Genomic DNA, 27091 nt, shown 5'->3' on the forward strand with positions numbered 1-27091 from the left:
AAACCATAATCACTACAATCGACAATTACATGGGTACAACTGCTTCGTCATCACCTCCACTAATATCAAATCTGTACATCTGTCTCTGTGCTGAAGCATAGCATGTCAGAACAGGACCATGCAACTGGGAGCGAGGCAGTTTTTGTTGGCGTGCCATGCTACCACAGAACAGAGCATTCTGTCAGATGGAGGCAAAAAGGGTTAGGGAACAAGATGCACGAGATCTAACATGGGGAATATTATTATGATGCCAGGATGCAAACAGACAAACACGGAACCTGAGTCAAATAGCATCCATCAAAAATGTTCACGGTTTGTTTAAGTTTGGGTTGGACTGCTGGTCCATTTAGAAGCTGTTTTCAGTTAGATCAAATGATCCTTGTCAGCACATGAAGTTGAATCTTTTTGCAATGGAATTGTACACAGTAACAAATCCAGGCATTGCTCTCTCTGCCTCTTATTTAGCTGATCCTGTGCATTTTCAATAGTCCAATCAGATCATGGCACGATATCCTTCAAACAATCATCATCAAACTTTAAAATCCTTTTATCATAATGGTATCACAGTGGTCTAAATTAAACAAGACTTAAATGATCATGTCACCTTCTTTCGTCAAATTGAAATAACATGAAGAAACATGAAAATCCGAACATGAATAATTCAAAGATAAACGATCAAACTCAGTCTGCTGATAAAGATCATGTGATATGATCAACCACTCATAGTAACTACAAAGACTTGAGATGCTGATTTTTAGATAAGTTCATCCTTTGTACCTGCCTCAAGAAACGAGTTACATTTTATACATGTGTATGAATATAGACAATATATTTGATTGATCTTCCTTCATACGGGACCTAACACCATGTAAACATGTTTTCAAACTGATGGTAAAAACAAACTTAGTATTATTTCAAGCTACTATATGACTCATAAACATACAACTTATGAACATGGACAGGGGAATGAATGGGTCAATGATGGACTGCAGTTGAATGGGCACTGCAAAGGGAAGGGTTAATCACACACACAAGCATGGGGCAGACACACGCCGATGTATGAACGTCAGGGAGCATGCAGAGCTTATCGTGGTGGGGATGCAGTGAGGGGTGAGGGGGGTGCATTTTTTTTAAAGTTTTAAGTTTAGCTCGTCCAGACTGAAACAGCATGAAACCAGTACCAGGACAAACTTACCCTAAACTCTTCCACCTCTTCTTCCTGCAAGCAAGAGGCGTGAAGATTGAAGCGTGACTTACATACAAGTTCAAGGGTCATGGGGGGAGGGGGGAGGAGACAAGACTATGTAGAGGTCATGCCACCACAGACAGGAAATGATGGGCGATGGGAGGACAACCAGACGTAGGACATCTCCCCATATCAACCTGAGGAGTGTGTGTTGTGGCTTTGTGCGTCACACACTCATCAAAACTGGATTTTACGTTGGAAAAACTTGAGCCGCATATAAAGTTTAGTGAGTTAAAGTCTAAAAAAAGTGAAAAACATATCTATGCTGTCTTGCAGTATGAAGAGAGTGTCTGCAGGGGGCAGTCATGCTCTGCGGCGGTGACACACTGAGAGACACACACAGACGAGTGAGACAAACTACACACTGCGGCTGGCATCAATTCTACCTCTCTGCCCGGCAATCTGTGCCCTGTGTGTTGGAGTAGTTACATTCCAGCTGAAGAATGCAATCCAAACACCCGAGAGTCACAAATGAGACAGGAAGTGAGAAGAAAGTGATCGAACCAGACCTGGAGTGTGCGCCTGATCCTGTTGATGAAGGATCCAGGTCGGCTGGTGGAGGTATGGTGTGGTGGTTCCCTTTTTGCCCACATTTGTAGTTTTATCTTTGTTTTTTTTTATAACCTGGAAACTACCCTGCAATGCTGGACTTTCAACATTTATTCCTCTTTCTGAGTAGCGCCACGATTGTTACACTTTGACTGATGAGAATTTGGAAGAGCCAGTTTCAAAGATCCTCAAATAAACAATTAGAGAACTTAAGAACTCAATTATTGACAGTAAATTCAGTGGAGGCTATCAATCCGCTTATTAACTATCACGTATCCTTTTTACGATTTTTAAAACCACAAACTTCTCGTTTCTTAAAAAAAGCCTCTTAATTTTAATTTGACATTTTTATGACATTATGATGTTCTCCGTATTAATTTCTTCAAATTAGTGTAGTAGACATAAAGAATGAATGACACTGTTACGATAAACAGCCACCAAAATAATTAACACAAAAGATCGACACATAGCGACCCTAAAATTCATTAAACCGGAATTGAAAAGATCTTAAGTGACATATCTGTGAAACTGGCTCCGACAGTAGAAATCCACTTGAGGAAAAAGTTTTTTTTATGCATTGTGGAATCAGAAGAACCAACCTCTGTCTGAACATGAGAGCGGGGTCCATGTTGGCAGAAGTCATCCGCACCACATGTCTGATCTCCTTGGAGATCATCCTCAACTTCTCGAAGTTCACGAGACCGTCGACACTGGAGTCATTGCCTGGTGAGGATGAATAGTAACGCACACACAAACGGTTAAGTGTAAAGTCAGCTGTCAACACTGTACAGGGGATACATGATTCATATTTTGGGACATTCACAAGATGCAGTGCCAGAATAAAAGTATTTTTCCAGACACGTTTTCAAAGTCTTTGCTCTGGTCTCTTTCCCCCAGGAGATCAGAGTGGCGTCTTTTCTTTTATTCAGATTCACGCTGGGCCATTAAAGAATTTTCTGCACGCTGCACAATCACATAAACTTTTCCTTACAAGTCCATAAATATATTGTTTTTAAGACTAGACCTTTAACGAGAAGTCAATTTTGGTCGTTTTGACAAAATGCAAGATGGGGAAGTCTTTAGCAGAAGTAAACTGAGCCTGAAAGTGACCTTCTGCACAACACAGAGGAAGTAGGGAGCATCAAACTGAGTGGAATGACGTGTAAAACATCAAAAATGGCCTCTCAGGGAAATGCAGCAACAACGCAAAAAAAGAAATGCACATAAAGAAATTCAGTGCTCTCCACAAAGCCTTTGTTTTACCTTCATGTAAAAAGGTGAGGTCCTTCTTGACCACCGGGAACAGAGGGATGATGGGAGGCTGCATGCTCTGGCTGCTCAGCGTGTTGCGGTACTTGGCCATGTTCCTGGACGGGTCGAAGACGTCCTGCAGGTCGCTGAACAGCTTCTCGTACTTGCTGGGCAACTTCTCCCACGAGCTCCGCAGCCGAGCCACCGGAGCCAAGTTCAGACCGCTGCGTTAGAGGGAGAAAGGAGGAGGTGCGAGGAGAGCGTGGGGAAGCAGGGAGAAAAATGAGTTATGGTGTAAAAGAGGGCAGGGGGGGGGAACATGAGAGGAATAATTGAAGAAGCCAGAGCAAGAAATGAGGATAAAGGAGAAAGAAGAAAGGGGTATGGTCTTAGCATGATCATTCAATAAAATATAAAAGACTAAATCCCAATCAAATCCCCATATTGAAATCTATAGTTATATAAATCAATTTATTATGTATCATTCATGTATATTCATTGAATACTGCAAATCCCGTCTTGCATAAACATGAAAAAAAACAGCCCGTGCACAACAGTATACTAAAATAGCTCATGAATACACACAGATATTGTTGGGTTGAAGTACCATCACACCTCTGAGTTCAGCCAAACAACAAGAGGCCAGAGGAAATTAACAACAAGCAACTGTTGCTTTGGGAGTCGGGTTTTAAATGCAGAGTCTCTGTGGTTTGGGTGACTCGGGGCTGATTCAGTGAGACGGCAGGAGAGGGAGGGAGGGAGGCAGAGGAGAGGAGGTGAGGATGGGTCTCTGGAGGATGTGAGGGAAAGAGGCGAGAAGCCAAAGCTCATTTGACACGAAAGCTGTCAGGGGACACGGTATAAAGACTCGCTGCCATCGCTGAACAAGAATCCTGCTTTGGTGCTACTGCTCGACTAGATGATGAAACAATGTGACACCACACAATTTAGGAAGCCAATACACACTCACAAACACTTACACACTCACACAACAGTGAGCTCACCTTATGATAGCAAACATGGAGTTAAAGTTCTTGCACTCTCTGCAGTGCAGGGCGATCTTGATGTAGTGCTTGATGGTCTTCATCCTCTTCATGGAGTTGGGCTCCTTCAGGATCTCCGTGGCGACCCAGAAGGTCTCCTGGTTGATCACCTCCTCAAACTGTTTCAGATTTCTACTTCCAACTGACGATTCCAGTTTAAATAAGTCGTCCACGTACCTGGGAGCCACGACAAAGAACGACAGGTTTAGCTCAGTTACAGCTGTGTTGCGTAGCAGTCAACATCCTGCATATTCTCAATCAAACGGCTAAACGACCACATACTCGGTGGACTCGATGTTCCTGAAGAGCTCAAAATCTCTCATGGAGAGCTGAGCAGCGACCTCCATGGTGCTGAGCTGCAGCAGAGTGATCTGACTCTCCCGGAGGAGGTCCTGGGCGTCCTCGTCCGAACACAGCGTCTCCGTCTCCATGTTGTTCTTCAGGTAGTACCTACAGGGCAGAGGACAGAGCCGGAAGAAGTTGCATCATTCTATGAGGTCAAAATATAATTTCAGTTTCTTTATTCTTTTAATAGCTCAGTTTCACAGAGAAAAACAATCTGGCTACATGAAAACCACAATACAATGCAATAAAGGCATTTATGTTCCCATGAAGTTATTCATTATTGGAAAATTATTTGATAAAGACTTCTTTTGCCATTTTTTCAAGAGTGTGTATTGTTTGAGAAACCACTTGATTAAAAGAAAGGCTGAAAATAACAAAGGAATTATTATGTCTAAGCCTTTAAGTCTAAAGAATGGGAAGGGGATTAAGTGACAGTGACCATAAAGAGATAAGCAGGATGTAAAATACATTCATATCATTTCTATGATGGTAAAATGTGTGTTTTTAGAACCACAGAAGAGACGTCGAGCTGCAGCATCTCCACTGATGCTTTAATACAGACTGCAGAGGCAGACGAGTGGGTGGACAGGATCCAGTTTGTCAAGCGGCTGTATCTCTTCAAAAAACTCCAGATAAATCTCCTAGATGTTCCTCTCATTCAAATCTCGTTTCAAATGGACACATTTTGCTTGTCCAGTTTAAGATTAGTTTGAGCAGGGGGTGAAAAATGCTTCGATTATAAAGACGGATTTCCGCCATATTTCAGTTTGGTGTAAAGAGGGACGGAGCAGAGAGAGGCTCTCAGCAGCAGAGGGGTAAGAAGGATGACAGGCACATGAATGAGAGGGAAAAAAGGGCCATTTTTCTCTTAAGGTCCGATCTCCAACAGTTTTCTGGCAGCGCTTCGAGCAGCAAACCATCTCTTTAACCTCATTATGTTCATCTTTATGTTTATAAATCTAAAAACCCCATTCCCAAGGGTTGGCACGGGTCTTTAGATTTGCTTCTTGTTACTCTGCTGCAAGATCTGAAAAGAGCAGCAGCTAACAAGAGATGCGAGGGTGTGAGGTGAGGAAGTATATATTTAGTATCAAGCACAAGACTTAGTTCCTATTAGGAAAGAGGTTTTAGCTTTTATGAAAGCTCACAAGCAGAACTGAAGACCTAAAGAGCTGCATCAGGCAGATTTAAGACATGTTAAGATTTTCTAAGAACGTGTAGGTGCTTAAAATACACAGAAAGAAAATTGTGAATAGAGAGATCTGCAAGTTGGTAGATAGGAGGAGAGAAGATGAGAAGAGAGAGGTGGTGAGGAGACGCAAGGGAGAACTAGATGACGGGGAAGGAGACAAGGAAAGAGGAGTCGAGGTGAGACGAGAGCGAGGAAAGGCCACAGGACAAAGGGAGAAGTGAAGAAATGAGGTGAAGTTTTAGAGGAGATTCAATTAATGATGGACAAAGTGGTGCTAAGTAGATCGGGGGCCAAGGCAAAGTGACTGGACCCAAGCCATTGGAAATAGCCAGTGGTGGTTTGTGGGTGTGTGTGCGTTATGTGTGTGGGCTCTGGATCCCCCAGCTGCATATGTATGTATTTTGGCAAAGTGGAGAAGCCTTGGCCGGTCCCCTGTCAGACCCCCTGTCAGTCATCTGAGGGGTGAGATCGGGGGGGAGGAGGACGGGGTGTGTGATGCAGGGCGAGAAGATGGATCTGCCTGCTGCTCCTGATAAATACAACTACTGCAAACTGTGCTGAATACATACTACATGTACATCCTGCTGACACGGCACAATGTGTGAGTGCACATACATATATAACTGTATAAATACTGCCAGTTTGACAGTGTGTAAGTAAGATAAACAAAATATACAATCTCTAAAGGCAAATACTTACTTTGCAAGAAATAACTAAGAAAAATAAAGGTATATGGATTTAAGAGTGAAGCTTGCTGATTGCTCATAGCTCTAAAGTTAATCCTGTAAAGCCCACTGTTCAACATCAGGTTTAGCTCTCTTCACATTTTCATACATCAATTCTGTGTATGAATATGCAGAATCTGTTGGCGAGGGACACGGTTTTGGGGCCGGAAGCCTTTTGGTTTCCGTTTCTACTTTGACCGATCAGGTTTGAGCAGAATTTGGTTGCCCGCAGGTAAACAGTCCGTTTGGAGCGCAAAAAAAACAAAAATATATATTGAAATAAAGATTAGCCAAAATCGTCTGGAGTTATAAACATTGACAAGAAGTCTGACTTGTGTTTTTTACATGGACAAATGTTCAACTCGTGTTATCAAAGAAACCAGGCCTTAGAAAGTGTAATGCAAACGGAAGACGGAGTCTAGGCCCAGATGTTCGCTGTCGTCACCGGACGACCCAAAGTATTGGCCGTTGCCCATAGGGAGGCTAATTTCTCATCAGGTGATAGCCGATGGACTCTGTGAATGCATAGTAAATGGGTCCTCGCAGTGTTACTGGATATTGGATAGTTAATCGCTGTGTCTAAAGTCGGGGTCTGTCCCTATTCAAAGGCTCCTCCAAATTTGGCCGACGAATGTGGCCTTCCACCCCTGAGCAACGGAGGCAGGTGGATCTTTCCCGACCAAACATGTAGATCCTTAGTCATCGGGTAATATGCATTAAATTAGATTTTGAGCTTGTTGTGTCTTTGTCTTTTACAACGTTTGGTGAGGTCGGTAGTAAAAACTGCATGTTCACCCTGCACATTACATGGGAGGTAATGCAGTTCTCACATGTTAATATATCGAAACGAACTGTGTGGCAATTTGTTTTTTACCTCTGCAGCTCGGCCATCCATCAAACACAGGGCAGAGTGTTAAAGCGAGAGTCTTACAGTGAGTGAGGGAGTGTGTCTGTGAATGTGTGTGACTGTGTCCACGCATGTTTTAGAATATATGCTTTAAATGCGAGTTAAATAAATGAATACAAATATGGACGACGATGTAAGTGCGGCAAATGCGTGTCTGAATGGATATGAATGCGTGCCTGTGTATAAGGAAGTCTCTATCTGTATCTATGCCTGTGTGTGCATGCGAGCGTGTGTATGAATTATTCCAGACGTGCCATGCTGTCTGCCGAGGCCTCAACCCCTGACAGAGGATGAAATATTTATGCTAACCTAGTTGGAGGGGGACTGATGAGGGACCACAGGAGGCGAGCGGAGAGGGAGACGACTGTGAAAAACTGACGGAGGAGTCATTCTAAAGCAGACTTCATGGCCGCCGTCCAATTATCCTTCATGTCCTACTAACTTTCATCTTAAAAGAGAACGTGTCTGGCATCGAGAAGACAGTGTGATGTGCAACAAACTGGGAGACGTTGAATAGAAAACACACACTGGCCGTGTTACGGTGCAACAAATTAAACGCACACATCATTCAAAGACTAAAGGTCCAACTCAGTGATCTTGAAACTTCTGAGTTGTGTTTCCGAAGAAAGTGACAACAGATGCTGTTGTTGCAGAAAACGCAAGGGGATTTTTAACATGTCATGACAGCACTTAACAAGCATCACATGCAGCTCACTGTCAACTACAAGCTGTTGTTTTTAGTTTTAAACGGACAAACTTGTGGAAACATTCTTCCTAGCACCTTTAAGGGGTAACACCAGAGAAAGTATATAAAAATGATCGTAGGTCTACAAGTCCAGTATCTGAAACTTGTATTCCCTTACATTACCAGCAGAGGGCGACTCCAGTGGTTGCAAGAATATGTAAGTTTGTTTGAGAAGTCTTTGAGAAAATTTTTAATTTTCTCACATCAGAAAACTTTTGTCTAAACCATAATGGTGTTAATTTCGTAAATTTGTTGGGGTAAGGATACCGAGAGATTGACAGCTACTACCGTTTTTAAACCCAAGATGGCGCTGGTCAAAATGCCAAATTGCGCACCACAACACAGCAGCTCACAACCAATGGGTGAGGTCACGGTGGCTTGTGAGCTGACACTTGGGTAGCGCCACTTGATCTATGATTCCAATGAATTGGGACAGTGGTTCTGAGCAGAGCTCCTGCTCCCCGGCACCTCGAGTGCTGCAGTTTTTTCTTTTTCGTTTTTTCTGAGTCATTTACTCAAGGAAATGATTTACAGCTCTGCAAAGCTACAGTGAGCGAACTAACTACATCTCAGAATAGTACTCCGTGTCCCCAGGAACACGAGCCGCTACTCGGGAAGAATTTAATCAATATACATGCACTATACATGAACAACTTTCTTGTGGAGCTAAACTTGAACTTATAAGGTCTCTGTGAATGGGGAATTGATGTTTTGTAGGAGGAAATTCTTTCAGAGTACAAGGTTAGAAATCTGTTTATAGAGTAATACATGCAGTGGTTGCTTGGGTTTCCATTATTGGAAGCAACCCTAAACAATTTGAATAAGAAAAGGATCATAAATGTCATCTCTCAGGGTGCACAGTATTATGGGTCATGGTTTTGGTTTAGTCATTCAAGCCTTCAACTCGCCAACAGCAGTCCGACTGTTAGCCTCTGGGGGAAACGACCAATAATTTGGGGCCACCTGTTTTGCATAATATCCAAGGTAAGACTCTCTTTAGATGCATTTTGTAGGTGTTTGAGGCCCGTGATTATTGTACGACTGATGTGCTTCTATGATCACGGAATACTGTTGCTTTCTGCTTTATTGAAGTATTTTCGTTTGTTGCCTTGGGTACAGACAGAAACACTCCAGTGTCTGACACATTTGGACTATCACTGGAGAAAAATTCGCTAAAAACGACTCTGTAAAGATAAGGCATGTGCATCTTAGTGTATGCACACATTCTGATTAATTCTAAAGCCATCCATTGGATTAAGTGCGTCATTCAGGAGCAGTGTAATTCCTCTGCTTCTTACCTGCCGTTGAGCTGAATCCTATCAGCCAGTTTGGAGAGCTGGTCGGGCAGGCGCCGCTGCTTGATGACTCCCTCAGGGCTAACCGATACCTCACACAGGGAGTAGGTCTCCGGGGCCGCGAGGAAGCCGAACTCATTGACGGTGTGGGTGACCACATCCTTGGCAGTCGTGTCCTTACTGATAATGATGTAGCAGCTCTGCTGGTCGGCCTTGAACACCCGAATCACCTGGTCCGGGATGTCTGAGAGTGGAAGAGAAAAAATGGAAAGAGGGAGGCTGTAAGTCACTGATTAGGGCTGGATGAGTTGACAAATGAGTTGTCTGAGGAAAACTAAACGAAAGCAAAAATAAAACTAAATGTAATGAAGTCTGTGACAAGAAAGTATTCTTTTGCCTGAATAATGTAACAATAATATGATTATTAAGAAATGTGGTCTGTGCCAGTGATGACAGGAAAGCTGTTAAGTTATTATTTCCGTATTTAATCTTCATTAAATGACTAGGACGTTTTATGTGACATGATTCCTCTGCTCCGTACTCTGAACAGATTGTGTTGACTACTCTCCTGCCAAAAGCTCTGTGGTAAAGAAGCTAAATGGAAAAAAAGAGACCAAGAACCAGATTCTGGTGTCATTATTGCCCAACTTTGAGATTCAAATTCAAACGATTTAAATTTATCAATGACATCTTTGTTCCAGCCTAGAGGATAAATACATGTGCTAAATTTCTATAACTCAAGCGTTGACTTTTGGGGGTTAAAAAGATTCCCCCAGAACTTATGGAAACACAAGGAGTTCTTGCAAAGGTTCCTCGTTGTGGTGGAAAGTTCCTGTGGTCAAAACGCATTTGATGTAATTTTTGTAATGGCCTCACATGATGATGCCACACATGGCTGTATTAACTATTGCCCAGAACCAAACATTCACATAAAAACACAGACGTCCTCTTACACTGTGTTGAAAACAACATATTGTGGATGACAAGCCACAATCAATGACATCACAGGTTATTCAACCTTCACGTTAAACATGCACACAACAGCAAGAGAAGGACACATGCAGAGAGGATAAAGAAAAGTTGCAGGGACAATGTGGACACAACAGGAAATAAGTCCAATGTTGTCTATTTTTAAAGCATTAATAATACCAATACTTTGGTAAATAAAATAAATAAATAAACTGTATTGTATGATATAAAAGTTAAAAGCTATGAGTGCAAAAATGTGTGTTTATATATGTATGTTCAGGTGTATACATATATACGGATCTATGTGTTATAAAGGTACGTAAAGGTCGTATTTCTTAAAAAACAACGACATGTGATTGATGAGCTTATTCATTAAAATGTACAAACACTTTTTCGTGTATGTGTGTGTTAAGATGACAATGGTGGGGAACCTTTATTATCGTCATTACAGCAGCAGCACAACAACAGCCATTAACTGACTGCTGAAGGCAAAGCCGATTATAATAAGGTTAGAGTAAATGCTGATTATCAATCACATAGGCTTGTTTGAGCTGCATCTGTACTGTGTCTGTGTGTGTGTGTGGGTGTGTGAGAGAAGAACGTTTTTGGATGACAGATCAAGGAGAGAAACGTCACTGATCGTTTTAAATGCTTTAGAAATATATAAAATAACTTCCAGAAGGTCAATAATGTGGGACAGAGCCAACAAACATGAATTAAAGAAGCTGTGGCCTGCTTTCATCAGTCGTACAGGATCGATGCCAGGTTCAATTTTAGACAGCATGACCTTGGTCAAGTATTGTGGCGGACACCGATAGAGAAGCTGTAACACCTATGTTGTGAGGACTGATCTCCACTAGATTGTTACCTCAGTTTATGTTTTCACCACTTTCCATTTATTTTTTATCTTTGGCAAGATTACACTAAACTAATGAATAGCTTCCGACGAAACTTGGTAGAAGGATGGGACATAAAGAAACCATTGAATTTTGTAACGTATCAGAAGAAAGTGGGATGATTGGATTTTTTGACTTTCTTTAACTTTTTCATTGATTTCTCAGAAAGTAATTCACTATTCGATTGGAAATCAGGCACATCTTTCCTAACACGTCTTCTGCGTTGCAGCAGCAGCAGCCGAGCTCGTCTTTGTTTCTATGCAGCAGGGTGGTGGTGAGGGTGGGCCGAGCGGGAGCTTAATGCTTTGTGTCTCATTAGCTGTGATTTGTGATTAGAGTGAGGGAAGCTCTCGTCTAAATAGCTGGCTATCATATCCAGAGGGTTGGGGGGGGGGGGAGTGTGGGGGAGTTTAATCGTGTTTAATCCTCTGGACAAGCTGCGACATGACCTGCACACTGGAGGACATCGCTGCCCACCCACCCGGCTGAACGTCCAATCAATCATTCGCTTTAATAAGGCATCGTTCATTTTCATCAACACCATGGAGTTTGTTTTTGGTGGAGTGAAGCCAGAGGATTTCTATACAGGAGGGAATAAGCATTTGCAAACTCAGCACTATAAGAGAGGCTACACACTTCCCACAAGCCTCCTCCTCCCCCTTCCCACTGTTCGCCAAAGCTTTTCCCAGTCACTCCATCATACGGTCGGAAGACATTAATCACAAGTGAAAGCAGCCAGAGCACAGTAGGGCAGCGGATGATGGCTTCAAGTGCCCAGAGGAGAGTGATGTGGAGTAGTTAGGGGTTAAACTCAAGTCCTCTGACAAATAAACACAAAAACTGAAACGCTACGACTCATTTATGTGTATCGGTGTATGTTTTTCGAGGATAAGAAAATAACCCATCTTCCTCTTACCATTAAAGTTGAAAGGTTTTCTAGGGTTAAGCAATCACACCCTTATCTAACAGGACTACTTCTACTTGTTATCACGTTACAAAGGGAAAAGCGATCAAAATGGCATTCTGAAACTCACACAGTGCGTTATCAAAAGGAAAAAAAACACACAAAAGCATACATTAACAAAAATCAAGGCCAAAATCCAGAGTTTAAAGGATGCACTTCATGGACGCAGAGATGCAACACAGAGTGAGAGGGAAAAAAATCAAATAGGAATAAAGACATGGGGGGGAATATTTGCTGGGGTGCAATCAAACAGTGGTATTGAAGGTATTAATACTTACAGTATAGTCCCAGGGCTTGGCAAGCAGAGAGGAGAGAGAGAAACCACAGTGAATACGAGAGTGAGAGAGAGTGTGGGAGGTGCACAGGGAGAGACAGTGGTCGGAAACATTGTGACAGAAGAGAAAAAGGAGGGAAGACCGGTAGAGTTTCTGCTTAATCTGTATGTTCATGGGAAACCAGAGGGGAGTATGACTCATCATGTCCACACGAGAACATCTGTTTAAAATCACAGCGACACAGACGCAATAGCAGAGCTGCTAGAGAGAGTGGAGGGAAAAAGAAACAATGACACAGAGAGGAAAAAGACCAGAGAGCAAACTGAGGATCAAAGATTTGAAAATGTTAGACAAGCAGTAGTGGTTGTTTTGCTTTTCCAGTTGTCTAGTTAGGGGCGGCTGTGAATCAGGAGATAGAGCGGGTCGTCCACTAACATCAAGGTTGGCAATTTGATTCCCAGCTCCTCTAGTTCAAATGCCGAAATGAGACGCTGAACCCTAAATAGCCAGGTCAAAGTGTGAAGGGGTGAATGTAACCTGCAATGTAAACTGCTTGAATTGGTCGGTAAAGACTAGAAAAAGTACTGTGTACATAGAGTACTGGGTTATGGTAAAGTAAAGAAGTTCTTATTTTGTATTGTGACACCTCTTTTTACAGATTTCCAATGTTCAACACAACAAAGAATTGATTAAAAAAAATGTATAAGTTTAATCACTAGTGGAAATAATAGCTCAGAATAAGATGTAGCTACGCACAAACTACATTAGAAATATAACACGCGCCCCAATTCTTTTTATTAAACAGATACTTAATTATGAAAATTATATATATTCATAAGTCAGATTTGATCCTAAACATGAACCTAAATGGCATCTTCACCTGGAAGCTGTAAAAAATGGTGAAAAAGAGCTAAGACCAACTCAAGACGATAAACGTCTTCAAATGAAACCGACTTGTCACTGGCAGCCATGCTGCTCATACTCCCCAGTGTGGCCAGGAGAGGGGTGATAGTGACGCTTCTGAGCTTCCTCTAGTCTGTTACTTTAATTACAGGTGGGAGTTTGAAGAGGCTGTTCTATCTTCTACGGTTTAATGTGCCAGAGCGCTGAGGGAAACTTGGGAACTTGATATAATGGTGGGTGATTAATGAGGCCCAGTTGGTGTGTGTGTTTTTGTTCTCTGAAAAAATTAAAATAAATAAAACACGTATGTGATGTATAGGTTTGCGGACAAGAGGAGTGTGAGTGTGTGTATGTGTGTTAATGTGTTGCTCAATGACAAATAGGTGGTGGAATAAATCAGGACCATATTCACTCACTCCGCTCTCTTTCACCTTTAGCTTTCTTGTTCTCCCCTCAATCTGTCTTTCAGTCCCATTAATACACACAGGCACACAGCTCCATGTTAGTTTTAATAACTATGGGCTCAGAAAACCACTCTTGACAGGAAAGAAATAAATAAGCCCTTTAGTCCAGGAGGTTAATTCTTCTCCGACGGACACAATTGTGCAACAGCTCTGTGCCACTTCAAAAAGAAAGACCCCAGGGTATGTGTGGTGTGTGTGTGTGTGTGTGTGGTGTGTATGTGTGTGTGTGTGTGTGTGTGTGTGTGTGTGTGTGTGTGTGATTGTGTTGAAGAGAGTGCACACCTATGCTGTAGATTTCCCACTGCTTGCTTTGAGTTAGTCACTGTGTGTTCCTTTTGTACTCGTTTTGAGGAGTTTGATGAAAAAGCAGAGACATTGAGTTCATGTTTGAGACAACACAGTGCGCACTAACACTACACGTCTCACATGGCTGCTTTATGTGATTATATGACAGCTTGTATGTCCACAGTGAACACCGGAGTCCTTGGAGATCATCGCTCAGCGAGACTGACGGAGACCAGTCAAATAGGACAAATTGCGTCAGGAGAGAAATGCTCAAGGCCATGATGGCCATGAACAACTGTCAATAGGTATAATGGATATTTTTGTGCTCTTAAACCCAAAGAACTTTCAGTCGTTTAATACACAAATAGGAAAACGGTGTAGTACTTAGTTGACAGGAATGAGCTAGTTTATCCGAGTAGATTAACCAACAAACTATCAAATGCATTAAATAAGAACAATGCATATACAGGAACTATTAGCATCCCATGTGCTATTTTTTGTCAATTTTGAAATGGCTGAAGACAGATAAAAACAACAAAAGAAGAAAAAGAAAGTAGATTCTCATCCTCCTCAGGGAGTCAACATGTTCTTCTCACCTGCAGGGTTGGAGAAGTCGAGGACGCTGGGGGCCGGCTGCAGCAGGTCGGGGCTGCTGGACGACAGGTTGCCGGGGATGGGCATGATGGCCACGCTGTGGCGACACTGCTTGGTTCCCACAATGCTGTCATCTTGGGACTGACCCATGCCGCCATCACTGTAGGAGATGAAGGACGAGAAGGAGAAGGTTGGAGTCGGGAAAGAAATTATGGAATTAGAGGATTTTCTCCATCATGCAAACTGCATGTTCTTCAATAAACTTTAAGGCTTATATTTTGCAGCAGTAGACATTCGGAAAAAAAAAAAAGGATGAAAATATATTTTTGAAGCACAGGTTTTAGAATGAGCTTATTTCCGTTAATCTTGAGAACATATTGAAATCACAACTCATATCCCCTGTAGGAATGAAATATCAGGAGATTTAATCGAAATGTCTACTCTTGCAGAATAGCAACACCATATTTTAATATCACTATATTGGTCTTTTAATATGCAGCAGCGATACGGCTGAAATTCATCCATGAGGTGGTTTCATGAATGGCAGGAACTGATAAGGAGCATTCGCAGGTAGAGACGCAAAAGTCACGCAAAGACACACACACGCGACACAATGACACTGGTATACACAAGCAGACACAACAGTGGAGCACATATGAAAAGAAACCAAAAGTCCTGAGTGTTTTAGCTCATTCAGATGTTTTCCTATGACTGCTTTCTATTTGTTCATCTGTTTGTCAGCTCTTGTTCCTCAATGTACGTGTGTGTGTGTGTTTGTGTGTGTCCAGCTGTTGGCCATATTAAAAGGCTAAACTGGGCTTGAGAGACTGGCGCCTTTCTACCTGGCTCCTTGGCCACACTCGGGGGAAATGCAAACATCAACCTTTATATTAATGGCCTCATTAGAATTACTGAATCTGCAAACATGTGGTGGAAATGGCAACTCTTCTGAGACCATCCCACAGAGTGATTCTGAATAGCCCTGCATCAAATAATAAATGTGGCCGCCTAAAGGTTAGATAACACATCGGTAGCTTTAAATATTTTAAACAAAAATTCTTACGAGCTTAAACAGCATCTAGAATTGAGTTTTATATTTTGAAATTTGAAGTGGGCGTATTCAAAGTATATCAGACTTAAAATAAACTATGAACATAATGAGAACAAAAGAAGGAAAGAAAATAAAGCAATATGATCTGATAACATCCCACCTAATTGTGCGCATCTGTACCATAGATTGTAAATAAAGATGGACGAAACATCTCTAATTTCTCAAAACTATCCAGAAATTAAGCCAAAATATTCCTGATACGAACTGTAGTTTACTGAAAATAAACCATGTGTTGCATTGGAAAAGAACAAAGCACAGTTCTCAAGCCCTTAAGTCTTAAAGCCTGCAGGTATTCAATTGATATTTTCTGCAGCATTCCCTGCAGAATACTTTAGGCTGAGTAACTCCATAGGCTCAGAAAAATCATAAATTTATTCGGAGGGTTTAAATGTGAAATTGAAGAGAGGCAACACGTTTAAATCTACAGATTCAGCCCTCGAGTCATGTTACAGAAGGCCAGCATTGGTGGTTAGTGCTTGACTGCATGTGTGTGAGTATCCTGCTGTGTGGTGCACATCTGCAGATGGATACTGAACCACACGGTTGGAGGATGGGGGGAGTTACACAAGAGGTCTTACCCAAACAGGCCCCTGAAGCAGCAGAGACAAAAAACGGGAGAGAGACAACATTGAAAAGAAAAAGAAAACAGAAGATAAAAGATAAAAAGCAAGTGTAGAGCTCAGTTGAAGAGTCAACCGTCTGCAGAGCAACATTGCTTGTGTCTGAGAGACAAGGCCTCTTATCACAACACAAACACGAAATAATACTAGAGTAATACTTCTTGCAGGTGGAGCAGCAGCGCAGCAGTGAGCATGGAGCAAAAACTTAACACATCTCGTAGGGTGAACACTTAACGCAATAGTAACTGTGCCGCGAATCGATGTTTACGGAATGTAACTGTGTCCCAATGGAGTAGGGAGAATGAAAATGGCATCTTGGGACATGAGGTCACTGTTTTATCATCGTCTCAGTAAATCAGAGACTTCTGAGGCCAAGTGACTTCAGGCTGAGCCCCCTCTGTCTATTTCTTTGTAATCTTTGAAATGTAAATCACCTGGGTTAGTCAATATGGGATGTGTGTGTCTTAGTGGATACACAGGCCAGGACAGCTTAATTGGGCAGAAAAACGACTTGTTCATTGCCAGTGTGTCCTTGTCATATAAAATCTAAAGTCTGAAGTGGAGCGCAATGTCAGCCAAGAACAGAGGAGAGCAGCAGCGGCAGAGAGAGAGTGGGGCTGTGTACGTATGGAAGCTGGGAAATGGAATCTGAATAGGAATTTAGATTTTGAAAGGATAAGTGTTACCTCTGCCATGGAGGCTTTGTTTGCAAACCTGTCTTTTTGTTGGTTTGTTGGTTTGTTTGTCAGCAAGGACATTGGAGTTTTTAATGAATCTGGCAAATTTATGGGAGTGAAATCTATGTGTGTGCACGTTGGTAAGGCTTCATTGAATTGAAGGAGACTGCTGTTAGTTTGTGATCTACCGAGTGCCATTCTAGTCCAAAAATAAAATATAATTTGCTCTGTTAGTAATTTGCAAGGTGATGATCTTGACAGATGTGTGTGTGTATGTGTTCTTACAGGTGGAGATAATTGGAAGCACGATAATGGAGAACTCAACAAATAAAATAAAATCGATTAGAAGTTGGTCAGCAGAGTCATTTTTGTCCAGAAGGTAATGATCAGGCCAGATAATGCCAGATTCACAAAGTGAGCAAAGCCACTGAACACATTGTAAGAGACAGACTGTATTATAGTAATGATGGTCACGGCTTGCATCTTTGTGACAGCCTAGCCTTGTGTGTGTGTGTCGCATGCTTTAAAACCGCATGATATCTTAAATTACGCTGTCCTGAGAACAGCCTGTGCCAAACACACACATATCCACTGGAAAATATTCAACACTGCCTCCCCTCAAATCTTCCTCCCACAACAAGCACTGATGAATCCCAATTGACCCACATCACCCATCTCATCTGCAGCCCCTTTAATCAGCCATCAGTTCCTTTGAAGCGCAGAGTGGTTTCCCTGGTGCCAACTTGCAAAAATAAAAAGCAATGAAAGCCCTTGTTCGGTCGATAAGTAGAAGGCAGCAGAGAGCTTTTGGAAGCGGAGCACTGAGCCGGATCAATGGCCCTGTGATAGCGTAGTGCATTATGAGAACGGAGCACAATCAGTTTTCATGCAAACTGTGAGGCATTGTGGACGTAATCGCTGCAGCGCTGGAAAGCTGAGACGGTTTGGGGACGTGAAAGTGTCATTTTGCAAGTGTGTGTGTTTGTGCGAGAGAGTTAACGGTGTGTGAGTTGGTCCTGTAATTGACAGGGAGAGAACAGCGTCTTCTCTCTCCAGCGCTGACACAGTATGGAGTTTAATGAGGCCTGGAGAGGCATGAAATGATGAAATGAAATCAAGTCTGGATCTGCACGTTCCGGGTGGAATATTAAATGTGAGCTGCCACCTGCACAATTGCTTTCCATCGCTCCAGATGCTCCCAGTACAATGGCTAGTTACGGATGATGACAACAACGGTGGTTATATGATGATTATGGCGACAATGACGATGACAAAGCGGCCTGAAACATTTTGATTATGTGGCTGAAAACTAACTGACAGGCGATGTTGAAAGAGTGAAAGAAGTGCACTATATTGGTAGACAACCATTTGTTATAAAGAGTAATAATAAATGTCATATTCTCAGACATACTCTTGTGCAACCACATCTTGAAATGGGACAGACCTGCAGACCTGTTAGTCCCCAACACACCAGTACTGGATGTGCTGAGGGGTCCTCAGGCAGAGGTCTTTTATCTGTCCCCTGAAACCTGCTGAAAACTAAAAGGGACAGAGTGTTTGCAGTCAGGGCGCTGACACTCTGGAACAAACTGCCCGAGGAAATCTGGTCGGCTGGCACAGGACATCTTTAAGTCTTTTCTTCGGACACACCTCTATCTGAAAGTCTTTCCTAACTTTTCCAGAGTTTAAAATTCTATTTCTTTGCTTTTCTCTTTTGAAATATTATTTCTATTCATGTGTTTTTATCGGTTTTCGCTTTGGCTTGGATTTATTCACCAAATCGCTTCAATCTATAAATCTAATGATATCAAATCAACTACTTGTCTCGCACTATTTTGCTGCCTTGAGAAGCACTATCTAAAGTGTTTTATAGATAAAGATGACTATTATCATTATTATGTTTTACTGTGTGCTCCAACTTCAATACAAAATGTAGGTAAGGATTATAGAATTGGGTGAAATTGCTCAATTTCCTACTCAAGGCTGAAATGTGCTTCTCTGTCACATTGTGAGGTAAAATAAGCAGTTTGGTTTATCGGGAATGCTAAAGGCTTAGATTTCTGCTCACGCCGCTAATATTCCCCGCCTGCAGATGGTCACAGCTTGATACAAAACCGCCACAGAGAGAGCAGAGCTGATCCGGCCCGGCCAACTTCCTTTAAAGTGCTTTTTCATGGAAGAGTTTTTAGATTCAGGTGTGAGGTAGAGAGTGAATCCACTTGAACTCGCATCTTTTAAAGATCCCCTGTGAGAAGATCTCACTCCTGAGATTCAATTCATGCCGCATCGCGTTTGTTGCTCATCATTTTACCATATTTTAAATGATCTTGTAGTTTTAGCTGTTAGTGCCACATCTGTGCTGTAAAATAATTCAAGATACATTTCCATCACTCTAATAAGACTGTATGATTGCGTGAAGACCAAGTATTGCATTTTTTCTTTGCAGTCTCTCTCTGTCTCTCTGTGTTGGCTTCTCTTCGCTCTGATCAGATACACACTAAAAGATAAAGTTTGAAGTGGTGCCTAGGACAAGGCCCATTAAGACGTTGTGTTCCCCACCAGTCACTTCCAGGCCATTTCCAAGCTGCTGCTCCGCACACAGCTATAATCCTGATTTTATAACAACAACATCATCTGACAAAAATCACAAAACACAACGGCTGTGTTGAGATTTCAGCCACATTAAGATGCAAATGGCCAATGGGGAAACTCCCCACTCCCAGCCAGCCGACCAATGGTGCATCACAACTCTATCTGTCACACACAGACATTCTGGTAAGAAGTGCTGGAACATAATCAGTCCAGCTAAAAAATACATTTAAATTGGAATATGTTACTTTTGATTCATTTCTTTGACGCTGTACGTAATGCTTCATGCTGCAGTGATCACATCAATCCTCTTACCTGAAAGGTTTTGGTGGCAGGATGGTGAAGCGCGTCTTCTCCAGCATCTTCCGGATCTTGTTGCGGCCTCCTGATACCGTGTTGGCCTTCATTTTCCTGGTGCTCTTGTGGTCCGTAGAGAACTCCATGTCCCCTGGAAGGTCGGGGATGGAGAAGCGGTTCCCTTTTTTCTCCTGGATCTTGGGAATATGAGGGACGCCATTCTTCTTCTCATGCACGATCCTACTGAGGAGCTCTTTGAAGACTAGATGGATGAATGTGCAGAGAGAGGAGAAAGGAGGATTGACCATCAACTAAAATGATTAGATAGGAGGTATTTGTGCTGCTCTGTGTGATTGAGAGCGAACCACTCACCAAATATGTTGGTCTTAGCCGTGAGAGAGAGGTGAGTGTTGTTTCTCAGGATGTCAACAGCTTTGGAGAAGGAGATGTTCTCAAAGTTCTGACCATTGATCTCCATGATCTGAAACAAGGAAGATGTTCATAGCAGAGTTGAGTTAAAAATGTCTGAAGCACAGTGACAGACACAGGTAGACATTTCCCCCCCGAAAAAACTAACTTTTTGATTATCCTCCCCTGACATCTGAAATACATCATTTATATTCTGCTTCGCTTTCATGACATCAAGTTTCTGCACTCAGCAAATCTGTAAGCACCTAACTAAATGCAAAGAGTGAAAAATGTATATCCTGTCCTCTTGAATAACACAAAGAAATGAGGTATGCGGCAGAGTGTGGCTAATGGCCAGAATTATTTGACCACATTCAATTCACACCACCTTTAGAGAGATGAATCTGTAGTTTGCACTAATTAACATATAGAAAAGAAGCAGTCAGCAAGAAAAATAGCTGTTTCAGGTAATATAGATCGTTTTAAAGCATGAATGTGAAAGCATCGGACCTGCATGAAAGAATCAAGAGTAGGAACATGAGTAAAGTTGTGTACGTATGCGTCACCGATGACTGCAGGATATAAGACTGTTCCTTCTAGCAGGGATCACATATTAGGCAACTTGGTAGTTAGGTGCATATATTATGCTTTAATTGTTTTTCATAGTTCCAGACTTTATGGAGTTCAATAATGAATTGTGCTCTTTAAATAAGGTATTTAGTCAATTTAAATCAAGTTTGTTTCACTCCACTGCGATGTTTGTGATCTTTCAGTTGTTGTATTAGAAAATGAAGCATGTCAACTATCAGGACCTCCCTTTACTGTATCTGGTTCCATTTCCTAAATACTGACCAGTCTTCTGATTAAATCTCTTCTTACCCTAAAACTGGCTTATTCAGTATCTTACTCTTCACATTGAAAATGCCCATCATCAACCAAGTCCAGGTGTGAGGTGTATGAATGCTTTTGGATATTATAGCTTGCTTTGGGCAGATCTGTGTCTTACCAACTTGCCACACGCAGAATAAAAGGACTTGCTTCAATAGTGATGGAGCAAAACTTTGATTTATGAGTGCGAGTGAAGTACAACGAACAACCACACTGGCCAACAACCACCACTTTCAAGGGTTTCTCAGGTTGAAACACATTTGGGCTTTATTAATGCTTTTTTCTCTAAATGAAAACACAGCCTGAATACCTAAAGGGATGAACGATTGCAAACTGGCTAATTGCAATAGTGTAATTTTTTTCTTCTCATTCAAAGCAGAAGCATTGCATCATATCATAAGGCACGATGCTGCTTTATGGCACATGATGTTGTGTGACGTCTTCTCACCTGATCTCCCCGTTTGAGTCCAGCCTCTGCAGCCTTGCTCCCTTCCTCCACCGACTCCACAAAGATGCCAAATCCTCGCTCACTGCCTCCCTGCACGCTGAAGTAGAGCGGCGACTCCCTGGACGCCTTCTGCAGAGTGATCTGACGCCACTTAGCCTTGGCAGCGCACGCTATGTTCAGGAGCCGCAAATGGCCCTTCATTTTCTGACGAGAGAGGAAAATAGGAAAACGATGAGCATTGGGAGTCTTGCATTTAAATTGTCGTCCGTCTCCAAAAGGTACGCAATGTACTTGTAAATGTAAAACAACTGGCAAAGGTCATCATGTTGTAAATGCATAGAGTTGATTTGAAAAGCAGTTTGGTTTCGCATGAGAACACAAATAATAACAAGATGATCGTCTTATCTGTTCTTATGAGATTTAGTGCAGTAACATTTTCTTGTTTTTGCTATTTAAAGAAGTTTGCTGTTTGAACTTACTGATACTTCTAGATTTTTCTCAAACTCCTCCAGAAAGCGTGTCATTGCCGGGTCACCCTCAAAGTCATTGAAGTGGTTGTTGACCCACAGCAGCACTATTCTAGTTACCTGTTGAGACACAACGAGAGCTTTATTCAGCAGAGAAACATGTTTGCACAGTTCCTGTAACAAGTTATTTTCAGTCCCCCGTTCTTCAAAAAGACCTTGGATTATTTCTGTGCTGTGAAGAAATACGTCGAGAGCGCTTACTGAGCGGTTTTATTGTAGATGTTGGGTCAGAGTTCACTGTTAATAACATTTCAGGGCCTCAGGAACTTGTAATTCTGTGTAGTGTTCAATGACTAGTTGTTAAGCAATGTGGGTGTGTGTATATATACATGCACTATATATACATTCATACATATGTGTATGAACATTTAGAATTTCAGCCAAATAAGTAAGCTGTTACTTTGAGTTTTAAAAATGGTTCTTTTATGATTTGATTCCTTCCAAATAGCTCCATCCATCTTTATTTTCTGGGATGATAAATAAATACATTCTGTAGTATCTATTAAAACATAACAAACAGCAGGAATGATAAATATTGACCAGGCACACAGCTGCAGAGAAAACACGTTAACCGACAGTTTATAAGAAGAAAGATGTAAATCAAATAACATTCAGACGCAATCATGTCTGCAAATTCACACCAGTGGCAACATTGTTCTGAGATTCGTAAAAGGTCAGAGCGGGAACCGATACATCAACACAGAGAATCAATCAAAGTCCCCTTTCTCGTCTCTCTTTGGTTTTTCATCCCTTCTCGTTCCATATGTGGCTACTTCCCCGCTGCTCGTTCTGTACCGGATTAGATCCTGTTTAATGGAGCTGAAAATTATAAGCTTGAATGACAACCACATAAAGACTATTGACGGTACCAGACTAATCTTAGGTTAAAGCGGTTATGGACAATGGGAGTGTCAGGCATGAACAAATCGCCGCCGGGCTCAAGGACAGCTGAGCAGGCTGAACTTGTATTGATCGGCATGTAAGCGGCACAACACGTGAATTCCCATGAACGTGCAAGAATATGTGTGTTGTTAGTCAGATAGAGACTGTTCCTTATACATGCAGATAAATCTGGATAGCAGGGGAAATGGAGAGACTCTGTCAATCTTTATACTCAGCCTATGGTGCAGATACAAATTTGTGGATTCTTTCACATATTCTACAACCATACCCGAAACTTCCAAAGTCAGCTGACCGCGCATGCCTGTTTGTCTTTCTCTTCTTGTAAGGACCCTCATTAACATAATACATTCCCTAAACCTTAGCACCGAACCCCAAACCGGAAGCTAAATCTTATCTTAATCATGGAAACATCAAACAGCCCTTCAGAGGAGGAGGACTAAATACAATGTCCTCACAACAACGGCTTAGACTGGACAGCAATACAAGCGCACAAACACGCACCGTGTCCCGGAGACTGTCCACATTGAACCACTCCAGCAGTTTCCTGCCGACCTCCATGGGATTTGACAGAAAGGTCCTGTAGGTCAGCAGGAAGTCTTCGATGTACGTGGGGTCAACCACCGACGGCTCCTCCACCAGGTGCATGATCAGACGCTCCGGGGTTCCCTAGGGTGAAAAAGAAACACACGTATGGGGACACAGAGAAAAACATACGTGCACGCTGATGCATGCACGTGTTGGACAGCTGAAATTACACAAGGGCGAACATAATCTATACATGCACGCACACACACACTGAAGCCGCTGAAGGCAAAAGAACACATGCACACACCAAGTTGAAAACATTATGTCAACATTAATCAGAAAAGTGACACGGATATAGAATATAAAGAGGTTGCTGTTGAACTGAAGTGTCAGTCACCCATCGATAAAGTAAAGACACACACACACCCCCCTACACACACAGAGAATGCACAAACGCTTAAATGCAAATTATGCAGATAATTATTCAGCAAACACCTTAAATATCAGGGACTCAATTCCTGATATTAAAGTGTTTGTTTACATAACATAATTTCTTCATAAATGACAGATGTACAATCCTGTTTTTGTTAATGTCACGAGAGCAGAGGTTTCTGGGGGAAACACTCCATTTGACAGGGAACAGAAACCAGAGAGGCATCCACTTTTGTCTGACACAGACAAGAACAAAGCCAAAAACAGAAGCGGTAACGCTAACACTTGTGAATTGACTCATCTCGACTGGATGTGTTTTTGGAGCCAGCAGCCTTCCTCGGAGTGGCAGCCAAAAGAATCATTCAGACCCATTATCTGATCAATACATGTCTGCCTCGAGAGGCTCGAGGAGAGGATCAAAAGGCCTTTGAGTGCGAACAAGAAAATGCTCTGGCAAACACAAATAGTGCGAACGGTGCCTCTCAATAATCACTAAGAACACATTGATGTTTTTTGCAGGATTCTATATGTGATTCATGATGATGGGACTCAAATCAAACTACGGCATTTCAGTATATATAGGACACAATACTGGAAAAAGTTTTTCAGGTTTACAAAGAAATATGAAGATTACAGGGGGATTAAATGTGTTAATTAGTTTACTGGTCTGAAGCTTAACTTTTACCTTAGACCTTAAACCTTCCTTGTATCTCTACCTGGTGAGGACACGTTTCTGCACAAGGTTAAACCTCTACTTGGGTTTGAACTCATCCGTCCTTTCGCACCTTCACACTTCAGAGGAGCAAAATGCTTCCTAGAACACTGATCGATCCCCAGCTTCGTTGAAATCTCACAACACGTCACTTTTGAAAAAACTACTGACCTTGATGACGATGTGTCCCTTCCTGGTGCCGCTGCGGTCCAGCTCCCGGTGCTCCTTCACCATCACGATCTCCCCCTCCTCCTCCACCTTGTGCATGTTCTTCTCCACATGGTTGAGGATGCGCCAGTAGTCCTCCTGGGCGATGCAAACGAACTGGTCGAGGATGACATGGGGACAGCGTGTGAACTTGTAGTAGAGCAAAATGTTGCTCCGCACCACAGTCGGGTACTCGGACAACAGCACAGACGAGACATGAGGGTTTTTGGAGAGAGGCATGGGATGGAGCGATGAATGGAGGTAGATCCACAACACTGTTTCTCTTACTCACTAAACAAAATAAATAAGAATGGTCGTCCAAGATCCTCTCATCTGCCCATTTTGCAGAAGCATCTTTTGACACAACCTCACACTTCAGTTAAACCAACTTCCTGTTCTGTCAAACTGAAGCGAAAGCGTCAAGACATGACTTTTCACTTGCTTCGCTTCCCTCGACTAAATAAAAAGTTTCTGCATTTTTTTGCTCTATGAGCTCTGCCTCCGCAACTTCCTGTCTATCTTAAGACAGGAAATAATGCGTGTGTTGAGGGAACTGGGCAGTGTGGACAGAGAGACACCACAAGTAATGCTGAGTTTGTACAACTTTTTTAAGTCATGAGCTTAATATATCAGTTCTACATCAAGACTGGCTTCCTGTGAACAACCTGCAAACACTATTCACAAACACTATCAGAGAAATACACTACCTCATGACAATGCACAATAGATTTGTCAGTTTTGATGTATGTATTGCAAAGACAATGCTAATAAAACTTTCTATTTCCACCTAAATTCCATTTCCAATTATAGTTACAGTAAGGATGTAAATGCAAATGAGATTCTTGTCGCAAGCCGTTCAAGAGTTAATGAGCAATTTGTTTTTTTGATTTTATTTCTCATTCTTACCTGACAGTCGTCCCCCTTGGTGCGAACTTCTCCGTTCATGTACTGTTTGTCCAGGGATGGGGAGATCCCGAAACTGTTGCCCATACAAAGAGTCTCCACTCTTGCTTCTGGGTGGCTGATCTCAACCGCCCCATTCAGGATAACATACCACAGGTCCAGCTGCAGGAGAGGTGCGCGGAAACGTCAGAATAATCCAATATACAACGTCAAGCATTTTAAGTCTGCAGAGATTATTAATGCTCCTCTTTCTATCTTGTTATTGCTCTCCTTATAAACTCCTCTTGTATTAACAAGGTAGTTGTTAGTAGTAGTTAAAACACTAACACCCTATATTGTTGGAATTAAAACATCTGATGTGTTTGAAGGAACTATTCAAGCATCGCCTGTAGCTGCACAAGAATGACATTAATGACATGTAGTTTATTGAGTAAATGACGTGTGTTGTGAGAGATGTGTTTGACTGTAGTAGTGGAGACTGGAGATGTTTTGTGTTTCCAGCGGCGGCTTTTGACAAGGAGATGCTGGCAGGCAGAATATAATAAAAACCTTTCATCCATCCAGAATGTGAGTGAATGGCTGAATGAGCCCTGGGCCAACTCCACAACTATCTATTCCTCCCCATTGCATTTTCTCTCTCACCGTTTCCCGCAGAGAAAATCAAAAATTCCCTCATCGTTCCTCATTTCTCCTCTATTCTTTTTTCCATGTCAGCCTGTCACTCTCTTTCTTCCCCAGCAGTGATGAAGTGGTAAGAGTCGAAGCAAAGTAATCAACCATCGATATTTGTACACAAAAGTGCTCTAGATGCTATTTTCACGAAGTCTGCATACAATAAAGCTTCTCATTGCATATAAACAATCGTATTTCGTCATGAATATTTATGGAAGCCTGCAAAGGAAGGTAAGCTCCTATTTGTCAACTTCATATTACATGGATAGAGAGAAAACTTGGTGGTTTCCCTTGAGGTCCTTTCTGCCATTTTCTCTTCCATTCTGTCCCCTGAAGCACTTTCTACTTCTGTTTGACCACTGTAGACTTTTTATTCCCTGCCTCACTCTGTTCTCTGAGCAGATTCATGTTCACTTGTGAGAGGAGCCGGGCTCTTCACTTTGACCTTCAACTCGAGTCCACAGAGAAAAGGTGGCGGGGAGGAGACCTGTCTGTCAACTGACTCGACACAGGCAGTGGTGAGG

At 42.1% G+C, this 27091-nt stretch overlaps 1 protein-coding gene across 7 annotated transcripts in view; it reads right to left on the minus strand.

The window, feature by feature from the left end:
• The window catches only part of rapgef6 (Rap guanine nucleotide exchange factor (GEF) 6), a 129845-nt gene that overhangs the window by 12109 nt on the left and 90645 nt on the right, over positions 1–27091 (minus strand). For 5 of the 7 annotated variants that reach the window (XM_053442012.1, XM_053442014.1, XM_053442015.1 and 2 more), the window contains 14 exons: positions 25899–26057; positions 24957–25109; positions 23618–23782; positions 22166–22273; positions 21687–21890; positions 20315–20423; positions 19961–20204; positions 14651–14808; positions 9302–9542; positions 4372–4539; positions 4051–4266; positions 3059–3270; positions 2395–2518; positions 1196–1219 (listed from right to left, as the gene is read on the minus strand). In XM_053442012.1, the coding sequence (XP_053297987.1) occupies positions 1196–1219; positions 2395–2518; positions 3059–3270; positions 4051–4266; positions 4372–4539; positions 9302–9542; positions 14651–14808; positions 19961–20204; positions 20315–20423; positions 21687–21890; positions 22166–22273; positions 23618–23782; positions 24957–25109; positions 25899–26057 (2285 nt within the window). The remainder of the gene's footprint in view (positions 1–1195; positions 1220–2394; positions 2519–3058; positions 3271–4050; positions 4267–4371; positions 4540–9301; positions 9543–14650; positions 14809–19960; positions 20205–20314; positions 20424–21686; positions 21891–22165; positions 22274–23617; positions 23783–24956; positions 25110–25898; positions 26058–27091) is intronic. The other 2 variants (XM_053442013.1, XM_053442011.1) reach the window with 1 other exon arrangement.

Source organism: Pleuronectes platessa, chromosome 15 (genome assembly GCF_947347685.1).
Source record: "Pleuronectes platessa chromosome 15, fPlePla1.1, whole genome shotgun sequence".
Taxonomy (NCBI): Eukaryota; Metazoa; Chordata; class Actinopteri; order Pleuronectiformes; family Pleuronectidae; genus Pleuronectes; species Pleuronectes platessa.